This window comes from Macaca fascicularis, chromosome 7, assembly GCF_037993035.2.
Source record: "Macaca fascicularis isolate 582-1 chromosome 7, T2T-MFA8v1.1".
Lineage (NCBI taxonomy): Eukaryota > Metazoa > Chordata > Mammalia > Primates > Cercopithecidae > Macaca > Macaca fascicularis.
The window spans coordinates 102,908,888-102,921,377 of NC_088381.1; the positions used below are offsets into that span (position 1 = coordinate 102,908,888).

Sequence of the window (12,490 nt, forward strand, 5' to 3'; positions counted from 1 at the left end):
CATTAGAGGCCTTAGTTGAAATTAACTTTCAAGTGCATATTAAGATTTGAAGCTATTTTGCAATCAAAGGTGGCAAATTTAATTTTTTCTCTAAGTTATAAAATGAGAAATCCATTTATATACTTAATATTGGTTTCTAGGAATTTTTTTTATTTTTCTTGAGACGGAGTTTCACTCTTGTGAAAGGCTGGAGTGCAATGGCACGATCTTGGCTCACCACAACCTCCACCTCCCGGGTTCAAACAATTCTCCTGCCTCCTGAGTAGCTGGGATTACAGGCATGTGCCACCATGCTGGGCTAATTTTGTATTTTCAGTGGAGACAGGGTTTCTCCATGTTGGTCAGGCTGGTCTCGAACTCCCGACCTCAGGTGATCCGCCCACCTCAGCCTCCCAAAGTGCTGGGATTATAGGCATGAGCCACCATGTCCAGCCACAGGAATTCTATATATAATCTGCACAGGACAGTTTTGAGGACATAGTTTTTTTTTTTTTTTGAGAGATGGAGTCTCATTCTGTCGTCCAGGCTGGAGTGCAGTGGCACAATCTCAGCTCACTGAAACCTCTGCCTCCCAGGTTCAAGCTATTCTGTCTCAGCCTCCCAAGTAGCTGGGAATACAGGTGCATACCACCATGCCCAGCTAATTTTTATATTTTTAGTAGAGACAGGATTTTGCCATGTTACCCAAGCTGGTCTCAAACTCCTGACCTCAAGTGACCCGCCTGCCCCGGCCTCCCAAAGTGCTGGGATTACAGGCATGCACCACTGTGCCCGGCCCTAGTTCATTTTTTTATGAGAGATTTGCTGTGTTAAACTATAGTTTTCTTTCATTATTCATAAAACAAGAACATTATTCTTGTTTTTGAGACAGGGTCTCACTTTATCAACCAGGCTGAAATGGTCACTACAACCTTGATCTCCCAGGCTCAAGCAATCTTCCCACTACAGCCTCACAGGTAGCTGAGACTACAGGTGCACGTCATCAAACTTGGCTAATTTTTAAAAATTCTTTGTAGAGATGGGGTGTTCCCGTATTACCCATGCTAGTCTCAAGCTCCTGGGCTCAAGCCATCATCTGGCCTTGGCCTTCCAAAGTGCTGGGATTAGAGGGATGAACTACTGCATCCTGCTTCAAACTTTTGAAACAGATAATACAGTGACTAAGTTATAAACTTGTATCTTCATTTCAGTGCAGTTATTTTGAAAAACTTACCATCTGGAATGAACAGAACAGCATACTTTTTTTTTTTTTTTTTTGAGATGGAGTCTCGCTCTGTCGCCCAGGCTGGAGCGCAGTGGCCGGATCTCGGCTCACTGCAAGCTCCACCTCCCGGGTTCCCGCCATTCTCCTGCCTCAGCCTCCCGAGTAGCCGGAACTACAGGCGCCCACCACCACGCCCGGCTAGTTTTTTTTTTTTTTTTTTTTTTTTGAGACAGTTTCACTCTTGTTGCCCAGGCTGGAGTGCAATGTTGTGATCTCGGCTCACCACAACCTCCGCCTCCCAGGTTCAAGCCATTCTCCTGCCTCAGCCTCCTGCGTATCTGGGATTACAGGCATGCACCACCACGCCTGGCTAATTTTATATTTTTAGTAGAGAAGGGGTTTTTCCATGTTGGTCAGGCTGGTCTCAAAACTCCCAACCTCAGGTGATCCACCCACCTCGGCCTCCCAAAATGCTGGGATTACAGGCATGAGCCACCATGCCCAGCCTCAGAACAGTATACTTAAACTGCTATTTTAAAATATTATTTAAAATTTTTAATTTGGATTTCCAGTAAGAAGCTGTCTTGAGATTGCCAGACATTTTACAGTGAGCTGACACTGTTCTCATCCATAAAAAGGCAAAATGTAAAGGCCAGAAAGACATAAAGAGAACAGAAAGCCTTCCCTATAAAAACAGGATACTCATAGATTTTTTTTTAATGGTAAAAAGTAGTAATTGGGAGATTCTCACTTAGATAAAAATTTTATATTCTTAGAAAAGTTCCTTTCTGCATAAATTGCAGTGAAGAGTTAAAGAATGCAGATTGTGATCTGACTTCATCCACAGTTGTGGCCTCTGATTTTCTTTATTCACCAGGAATTATTATATTAATAGTACAAGCTCCTCACTGTCTACTGTTTACAGCTGTGGGAGTTACAAAATAAACTTTCTGTGCCTTTTCCCCTCTTTTCTTTTGTTGTTAATAATGGTGTTATTTAGCAAACTGCTATTGAAGCTAAATGATAAAATTTAAGACCCCCATTCTCATGACAATATGACTATTTTTTAAGCATAACTGCTTTGGGAAATTTATCACATTCTTTTTTTTTTTTTTGAGACGAGTCTAGCTCTGTCACTCAGGCTGGAGTGCAATGGCGCCATCTTGGCTCACTGCAAGCTACACCTCCTGGGTTGACACCATTCTCCTGCCTCAGCCTCCTGAGTACCTGCAACTACAGGCACCTGCCACCACGGCCGGCTAATTTTTTGTATTTTTAGTAGAGACGGGTTTCACTATGTTAGCCAGGATGGTCTCCATTTCCTGACCTTGTGATCTGCCCGCCCGGCCTCCCAAAGTGCTGGGATTACAGGCGTGAGCCACCACGCCCAGCAGGACATTTATCAGATTCTTAACCCATGTTTTTAGCAGCAAAAATGGTGATTTTAAAATGCTGTTTAGAATTTTCCTTCTCAAGTATTTTGCATTGTCATAATAAAAAGACAAGTCCATGTTATCTTCAGCTGCTCATATAGCCACTTCTAAAGACTAATACACCTGATTCTCAGAATTAAATCATGGCATATGTGTTACTACATCTGACCTGGTAATTTAATGACAGCACTATCTAAATGAAAATAGCCATAATAATTTACTGTTTCAGCTTTTTTTTTAAGAGACATGGTCTCACTCTATTGGCCAGACTGGAGTGCAGTGGCCTCATCATAGCTCACTGCAGCCTCAAACTCCTCAGATCAAGCAATCCTCTTGCCTCAGCCTCCCGAGTAGCTATACTACAGGCACATTCCACCCATGCCCATGTAATTTTTTTATTTTTTGTAGAGACAGTCTCGCTATATCGCTCAGGCTAGTCTTGAATGACTGGCCTTAAGTGGTTCTCTGGCCTTGGCCTCCCAAAGAGCTGGGATTGTAGTCATAAGCTACCAAGCCTGGCCTCAGCTTTTTTTTTTTTTTTAACTAGAATGCACTACTGTACAATAGGTGTACTGACAATGAAATCAACAAAATAAGCTATTTGCCCTGAGGCCATAATGTAGATGTTTTTAAGTGAATTTACATATAAGACCAAAGGCTCTGAATCTCAAGTAATTTGATCAGTTTACACATTTTAAAGACACTGTTACACATTAATATAAATAATGCTGGGCCGAGTGTGGTAGCTCATGCCTGTAATCCCAGCACTTTGGGAGGCAGATCACCTGAGGTCGGGAGTTCAAGACCAGCCTGGCCAACCTGGTGAAACCCCATCTCTACTAAGAATACAAAAATTAGCTGGACGCGGTGGCATGTGCCCATAATCCCAGCTACTCTGGAGGCTGAGGCAGGAGAATCACTTGAATCCAGGAAGCAGAGGTTGCAGTGAGCCGAGATCACACCACTGCACTCTAGCCTGGGCGACAGAGCAAGACTCTGTCTCAAAAAAAAAAAAAAAAAAAGAAAGAAAGAAAAAAGGGCTGTATTACATCAAGAAAAGGGTTTCTGGAAACTCTGGGAGCCCAAACTTTTTAAACTTAGTAGCAGATTTAAACCACTACCATTTCTCCATCATAAGTGAGACACTCCTGGAAAACACGGTCTAAGAAGACATTGGTCATGGTAGCTGTTCCATAGCGTGAGAGTTCTTCTTTACTGAGCATGCCATTGTGATCTTTATCAAGATTCAAGTACTGGCCTTGGAAAGAAAAATAATAAAGACACTTATGACCACAATACAATTTTAATCAGAAGAATAGACTAACAAAAAGTTCTTTTTCTTGGTTAATATTTTGATTTTCAAACTATTCATGTTACGGTTAGGGTAGGGGCCTATGTATAATACTATCAGCTGCCTTTGCAATCTTGATCAGAACAATCCTTGGGCTAGAAACAGCCAAAGAAAACCCATCATGAATGCCATAGTCTAGGATGTTTCACTTACATCACTGTTTTCAGTTTGTAGTCTTTTTAAACATTCCTAGGTTTCTAAATTAAATGGAGGTAAGAGGCGAACAAAAAGCACTGAAATGCCAGCACTTGAAAGTAGAGATAAGAATGCCAAAAGGGGCACTTTGGGAGGCCGAGGTGGGTGGATCAGAGGTCAGGAGTTCCAGAGCAGCCTGGCCAACAGTGAAACACCATCTCTACTTAAAAAAAAAAAAAAAAGCCGGGTGTGGTGGAAGCCTGTAATCCCAGCTACTTGGGAGGCTGAAGCAAGGAGAATCGCTTGAACCTGGGAGGTGGAGGTTGCAGTGAGCCAAGATCATGCCACTGGACTCCAGCCTGGGTAACAGTGTGAGACTCCATCTCCAAAAAAAAAAAAAAAAAAAAAGCCAAAGGAGTCAAAAGATCACCCAACAAGATAATGTAGAATAGCTCCATCAGTAGATCCTGGGAACAGCATTTTATCAACAAAGCATGACAACAGCTAATGTTCATAATGGTGCTCCTGAGTCAACAAGGATCAAATTACATTCTATTCTATTGAAAAGAAACTGTATAACTTAAAAAGGGTTCTGCTGGATGCAGTGGCTCATGCCTATAATCCCAACACTTTGGGAGGCCAGGACAGGTAGATTGCTTGAGCCCAGGAGTTTGAAACCAGCCTGGGCAACACAGTGAGACCCCATCTCTAAAAAAAATTTAAAAAATTAGCCAGGCATGGCGCCTGTAGTCCCAGTACTGGGGTCGGTGGGGTGGGGTGGGGGCACTGAGGTTGGAGGATTGAGCCCAGGACTTCAAGGCTGCACTGAGCCATGATCGTGCCACTGCACTCCAGCCAGGGTGAGAGAGTGAGACCCTTTCTTCAAAAAGGTTGGGGAGAGTCCAAAAAGTTAAAACATTGGTATTTAAACAAGTAAATTTTGGTAATGTACAATACTAGAGCTTAAGGTAATTAAATGCTTTGATCTTAAGCTATATCAGTGTATGTATAAAACTGTCCTCTGAACACCAATTACCTGAAGAAGGGATAATTCAAATTTTAGCATTATGATAGGAACATACCATAAACTCTTAGGGCAGAAGGAGCAGAAAACCAGTTTGTTTCTTGACTCTCCTTGGACAGTTCCTCATCCCTTAGCTAATGGAACATAAAGACATAATTAGAAGATAGCAACTGTCAAGTGATACAATTAAGTAGTTTAAAAACATTTACCTCCAATAAATCATCTAGGAAGCTGCATGCTAAAATATCTTGAATTTTTATCTTTCCTTTAAGAACATAAAGAAACACAATTAATTTCATTTTAAGAGAAGAGCAACTCAATTTAAAAAACTTTTTTCTTCACAAAAGCAATCACACAATTGGTATTTTAAAGCTTCTAGCTCTTATGTTCCAAAGTTCTTATTACATATTGTTACAAAGAGAGAAATCTCCGCCGGGCGCAGGAGCTCACATCTGTAATTCCAGTACTTTGGGAAGCTGAGGCAGGTGGATCACCTGAGGTCAGGAGTTCGAGACCAGCCTGGCCAATATGGTGAAAGCCCGTCTCTACTAAAAACACAAAAAATTAGCTGGGTGTGGTGGTGGGCGCCTGTAATCCCAGCTACTCTGGAGGCTGGGGCAGGAGAGTCACTTGAACCTAGGAGGCAGAGGTTGCAGTGAGCTGAGATCAAGCTATTGTACTCCAGCCTAGGGAACAAGAGCAAAACTTCATCCCTACCCCGCAAAAAAAAAAAAAAAAAAAATCTACAGGCAACATTTAATAACATCTCTACTTGTATACCTCAACTATATAAATCTAAGTGCCAAATTCTAAAATTATAGTGATGTCAGATTTTCAAAAAAGTTTGTGATTATAGATATAGTACTGCTAATACACGAACAGGGACACTGTCTCCATTTATTTTTGGTAGGTTCTGGACTAGAAAGCAATACACAGGTGTGGTTTAAGAGCAGACAGATGAGAGTTTGTTTTCTTCTTCTTCTTTTTTTTTTTTAGACAGAGTTTTGCTCTTGTTGCCCAGGCTAGAGTCCAGTGGTGTGATCTCTGCTCACTGCAACCTCTGCTTCCCGGGTTCAAGTGATTCTCCTGCCTCCGTCTCCTGAGTAGCTGGGACTACAGGGACCTGCCACCACACTCAGCTAATTTTTTGTATTTTTAGTAGAAACGGGGTTTCACTGTGTTGGCCAGGCTGGTCTCAAACTCCTGACCTCAGGTGATTCACCCATCTCAGCCTCCCAAAGTGCTGGGATAACAGGCGTGAGCCACTGCACCCAGCTACTGCTGCTTTTTTGTACAGAAGAGGTCTTGCTATCTTGCCAGGGCTGGTCTTGAACTCCTAGGCACAAGTGATTTCTCACATCAGCCTCCCAAAGCACTCGGGTTACAGGTGTGAGCCACCTCACCCAGCCCAGATGGGAGTTGAAATGCCACTTTTAAATATGTAACCTAGCTAAATCTCAGTTGCCTTACACATAAAATGTGGACAATAATGTACCTTCCTTATGGGGTTATGAGATGACAATGAATGAATCCATGTAAAATGCTTAGCATACTATATAACAGTCAAAACATCTGATATTATTTTGTAAAATTTGAAAGAAAGTGTATATGTGTGTACTTAGAGTAGAGGAGTTCAAAAAACACTGTCAGCTACCATATGCTGTGATTGGATTCATAACTGGATTTTTTTTTTTTTGGACACAAGGTCTGGCTCTGTTGCCCAGACTAGAGTGCAGTGGCACGATCTTGGCTCACTGCAACCTCTGCCTCCTGGATTCAAGTGATCCACCTCAGCAGCTTCCCAAGTAGCTGGGACTACAGGCACGCGCGCGCCACTATACCTGGCTAATCTTTGTAATTTTTTTTCTTTTTTTTTTTTTGAGATGGAGTTTCACTCTTGTTGCCCAGGCTGGAGTGCAACAGCGCGATCTCAGCTCACCACAACCTCTGCCTCCCAGGTTCAAGTGATTCTCCTGCCTCAGCCTCTCAAGTAGCTGGGATTACAGGCGTGAGCCACCGTGCCTGGCCAATTTTTGTATTTTTATTTTTATTTTTTGTAGAGACAAAGTTTCACCATGTTGCCCAGGCTGATCTTGAACTCCTGAGCTCAAGTGGTCCACCCAACTCAGCCTCCCAGAGTGCTGAGATTACAGATGTGAACCACTGTGCTGGGCCCACAGTTGGATTTTCAAGGACAGAAGGATAATCAAGCACTTTGATTTGGACTTCTCTGTCCTTTCCTCTGCTCCAGTTACATGTATTTAAGTCTGGGCAGGCTTGAACAGTTAATAAAACATACTGTTAATGAGGCCATATTTACCAATCCGATCCCCATAGAAAATGAGAAAAATATGCATCACTGGCTAAATGGCTCTCATATTTCCAAATACATGTTTTTCATCAAAAAGAGAACAATTCTGCAGTATATCACATAGCAGAGACAGCAAATCATATGCGAGTAACTGACTTCCTAGAACGGGAAGGAGGCATTTATGACTCATTACCCAGTTCATACTTCTTCACTGTTAGGTGACATCCCCCCATCTGTCACACAGCAGATTATAGTCAGTGCAAGTAAATCATAAAAGATCTTCAGATAAACATAACCAAAGCATTGCTACTGTTTTTTGTACCTTTTTATCTCCTTGAAATTCACCAAATTTTTAATGGCAGTGACAGGAAAATAAATGACATTTTAAGAGTTTTCTGTAGTTATTGAGATTTAGATATAATAATATCCTCATGTAAGTTAGATAAGATTTTCTTTTACCTGTTCTTAAAGGATCTAAAAAGAAGAAGAACTTCCTAACTGCTGTACAAACATAAAAGGAGTAGAAAGATTTTTCCAGACCATCTAATTGTGGCAAAGTAGGGATAAGTTCCAATATGTAGTTTTCTAAATCCTGAAAATAAAACAAAATAAAGTGTTAAGTGTCCAATCTTGATTCTTCATTACATACTAGAATATAATTTCATTACTAAAAATTATTCAGCATTAACACTACATTGATAAAGAAATAAATTCATGACTATTTTAGTGGTAAAACTATTTTACATTAAATTTTGTTTCTCCTAATTTAAGTTTTAACATTTTTGAAAAGTAGTAAATTCTATATAGTTCTAAATTCAAAGGGAACAAAGATATTGATTAAAAAGCCTCTCACCTATTTCTTCTCCCCAGAGGTAACCTGTATTATCAACTTCTGATGTAATTTCCCAAAGGTAACAGATACAAATATGAACCAATACATATATATTTCTTTCCCTCTTTTTTTTTTTTTTTTTTGAGATGTAGTCTTGCTCTGTCGCCAGCCTGGAGTGCAGTGGTACGATCTTGGCTTACTGCAACCTCTGCCTCCCAGGTTCAAGCGATTCTCCTTGCCTCCTCCTGAGTAGCTGGGACTACAGGCACGCACCACCATGCGCAGCCAATTTCTGTATTTTTAGTAGAGGCAGGGTTTCACAATGTTGGCTAGGATGGTCTTGATCTCTTGACCTCGAGATCCAGCCACCTCCGTCTCCCAAAGTGCTGTGACTACAGGCATGAGGCACCGCACCCGGCCTTTCCCTCTTTTTACACACAGGATGTATCAACATACCGTGAAGACTGCTTTTGTCATTCAGTAATGTATTTTACAGTCATTCCATCTTGACTCTCAAATAGCTATATATTATATCATTGTATGGATGTGCCATATTTAACTAGGCCTCTATTGGGACATTTAGTTTTTTCCTAATATTTTGCTACATGAAAAGTAATACCATAAGGGCTAAGCTAATTATTCATTCATAGATATTGTGGAAGAATATAAAATACAATTTCTGTAAGTGGACCTGCTGGGTTATGGCATATGCACATGTAGAAATTTGATAAGACACTGGGAAACTTCCCATCTCCCCATAAATGCCATGTGAATTTTATACTCCCACCAGCAATGTGAAGGCTATTTCTACAGTTCTGAATTCTGCACACAGGTGTCCCAGGAGCACCACGGTTAATGTACAGGGGTGCATCAGGATATTTTAAAATTTTGAGCGAAACAGCAACATTTGTCAGATACTGTGGACAGATATTGAAATAAGCTAGAACCATGTGCTCAAGGTAGTTCACATTTTCAATACTGAATCTCAATTCATTCCTTTTTTTTGAGGCAGGGTCTCACTCTGTCACACAGGCTGCTGGAGTACAGTAGCATGATCTTGGCTGACTGAAACCTCTACCTCCCAGGCTCAAGTGATCCTCCCACCTCAGCCTCCTGAATAGCTGGGACCGCAGAGATGCACCACCACACCCAGTTAATTTTTTGTATTTTTGGTAGAGATGGGGATTCACCACGTTGCCCAGGCTGGTCTCAAACTCTTGAGCTCAAGCTATCTGCCCACCTTGGCCTCCCAGCGTTGGAATTACAGTTGTGAGCCACTGTGCCTGGTGATTTAAATTTTTTAAATCATCCAGCCCAAAATGTCATGAATATATTCCTCTTTTTTATTTGAGATGGACTCTTGCTCTGTCGCCCAGACCGGAGTGCAGTGGCGAAATCTCGGCTCACTGCAACCTCCACCTCCTGGGTTCAAGCGATTCTCCTGCCTCAGCCTCTTCAGTAGCTGGGACTACACTCCTGTGCCACCATGCCTGGCTAATTTTTTGTATTTTTTTGTTCGTTTGTTTGAGATGGAGTCTCGCTCTGTTGCCCAGGCTGGAGTGCAGTGGCGTCATCTTGGCTCACTGCAAGCTCCGCCTCCCGGGTTCACGCCATTCTCCTGCCTCAGCCTCCTGAGTAGCTGGGACTACAGGCGCCCGCCACCTCGCCCGGCTAATTTTTTGTATTTTTAGTAGAGACGGGGTTTCACCATGTTATCCAGGATGGTCTCGATCTCCTGACCTTATGATCTGCCAGCCTTGGCCTCCCAAAGTGCTGGGATTACAGGCGTGAGCCACCACGTCCAGCCAAATATATTCCTTTTAATGACATAAATCTTTGCAAAGCTAGGTTTTGATGGTTCCTGTGGTAAAGGACCACAGAAAAATTAGTGAACAGGAATGAGGAGGACAAGTGTCCAGTCTAATTCCCAGGTTTAAGTAGTTGTACACATCCCATTAATAACTGTACTTAAGAATGAAACAAAAATATCTTCTTTCAACTTAAGTGTATTATTTTTTCAAGTGGCTAATAAGCTTAATTAAACTCATTAAATTGTTTGGAATTAACTGGCTAGTACGTGAAACTTCTAGGGATTTCTTTTGACTCAGAAGCACTGTGAAAGAATTACTCAAACGCTAAAAGTGTCAATTCAAACTTTTTGATCTTTGCTAATTTGATAGGTGAAAAACGGCAACTTAGTGTAGATTTATCTGGGATTTCTCTTATGTGAAGTTAGTTGTTTCTTATGATTAAGAAGCATTTGAATTTTACTTTTTATACATTATCTATATCCTTTGTGCAGTTTTCTATTGGGTTAATGGCTTCTTGATTTCTGGGCGCTTTTTCTATATTAGGGTAATTGGCTATTTGTGATTGTTTCAGATATTTCCCCCAGTTTGTTGTTTTCTTTTTACTTTAACATGGGCTTTGCCCTATAGATCTTCTCAAAATTTAGCTGAACTTATTGTTTTCTAGACCTCTGGGTTTTGTCATACTTAGAAAGGCTTTCCCTATTACAGGATTACATATTTTTTTTTTTTTTTTTTTTTTTTTGAGACGGAGTCTCGCTCTGTTACCCAGGCTGGACTGCAGTGGCCGGATCTCAGCTCACTGCAACCTCCGCCTCCCGGGTTTACACCATTCTCCTGCCTCAGCCTCCCGAGTAGCTGGGACTACAGGCGCTCGCCACCTCGCCCGGCTAGATTTTTGTATTTTTTAGTAGAGACGGGGTTTCACCGTGTTAGCCAGGATGGTCTCGATCTCCTGACCTCGTGATCCGCCCGTCTCGGACTCCCAAAGTGCTGGGATTACAGGCTTGAGCCACCGCGCCCGGCCAGGATTACATATTTAAAAGCCTCCCATGGTTTCTTTCTCTCTCTTTTTTTGAGACAGAGTCTCAGTCCAGTCCAGGCTGGAGTGCAGTGGCACAGTCTCAGCTCACTGAAACCTCCACCTCTTGGGTTCAAGCAATTCTTGTGTCTCAGCCTGACTAGCTGGGATTATAGGCACGTACCACCACGCCTGGCTAATTTTTGTATTTTTAATAGAGAGGGGGTTTCATCATGTTGGCCGAGCTGGTCTTGAACTCCTGACCTCAAGCTATCCGCCCGCCTTGGCCTCCCAAAGTTGCTGGGATTACAGGCATGAGCCACTGAGCCTCGCCATACTTTGAGTTCCTTACGTCCTCCATACGGCATCGAGAATGATCTTTTAAAATGTAAATCATATCCTGACAGACTCAGCTTAAAACTTCTGATGGTTTCCCATTAGCTTCAAAGTAAATCCAAAGTCCTTACTGTGGCCTAAAAGGCCCTACATGTGGCCCCTGCCTACTTGTCCAACTTCATTTCCGTTATTGTAATCCTTGTTCTAGCCACACTGGCTTCCTTATGTTCCTAGAACAGGTCCAGGCTTAATTTTGCCTTGGAGACACTGTATTTGCCGTTTCCTCTATACTATGTCTTCATAAGGCTGGCTTCTTTCTCATACTTCATGGCTAAAACTTAATCCCTATCTCAAAAAGATGCTCCTTCCAGCCTACCTGAAATTGTCCACCAATCCCAGTCATCTTCCTGCCTAGTTTACTGTTTTCTTTTTCTTTTCCTTTCTTTTTTTGAGATAGTCTCGCTCTGTCGCCCAGGCTGGAGAGAAGTGGCACAATCTCAGCTCACTGCAAGCTCCGCCTCCCGGGTTCACATCATTCTCCTGCCTCAGCCTACTGAGTAGCTGGGACTACAGGCGCCCGCCACCATGCCCAGCTTATTTTTGTATTTTTAGTAGAGTCGGGGTTTCACCGTGTTAGCCAGGATGGTCTCGATCTCCTGACCTCATGATCCGCCCATCTCGGCCTCCCAAAGTGCTAGGATTACAGGCTTGAGCCACCGCGCCCGGCCTTCTCTTATATTTTCTTAAAAAAAAAAAAAAAGGTGTGGGGGAATTCTTGGCCCTTTAAAACATAGTGACACACTGATATCATTCATGAATAATCAAGTTTTTCAGTGATTTTTAAATGTTAAAATGCAACATTATTTTTATTTTCCCCTTTAAAAGGCTTTTTTATTTTTTTGAGATGGAGTCTGCTTTTGTCGTCCAGGCTCAAGTGCAACAGCCCGATCTAGGCTCACTGCAACCTCCGCCTCCTGTGTTCAAGCGATTCTCTTGCCTCAGCCTCCCGAGTAGCTGGGATTACAGGCGGCCACC

At 42.2% G+C, this 12,490-nt stretch overlaps 1 protein-coding gene across 5 annotated transcripts in view; it reads right to left on the bottom strand.

Moving 5' to 3' along the window:
• Positions 1-12,490, bottom strand: part of PPP2R3C (protein phosphatase 2 regulatory subunit B''gamma) — a 35,466-nt gene that overhangs the window by 4,667 nt on the left and 18,309 nt on the right. For 4 of the 5 annotated variants that reach the window (XM_045397533.3, XM_015453709.4, XM_073997233.1 and 1 more), the window contains 4 exons: positions 7,918-8,050; positions 5,357-5,412; positions 5,206-5,281; positions 3,759-3,895 (listed from right to left, as the gene is read on the bottom strand). In XM_045397533.3, the coding sequence (XP_045253468.1) occupies positions 3,759-3,895; positions 5,206-5,281; positions 5,357-5,412; positions 7,918-8,050 (402 nt within the window). The remainder of the gene's footprint in view (positions 1-3,758; positions 3,896-5,205; positions 5,282-5,356; positions 5,413-7,917; positions 8,051-12,490) is intronic. The other variant, XR_012415705.1, reaches the window with a different exon arrangement.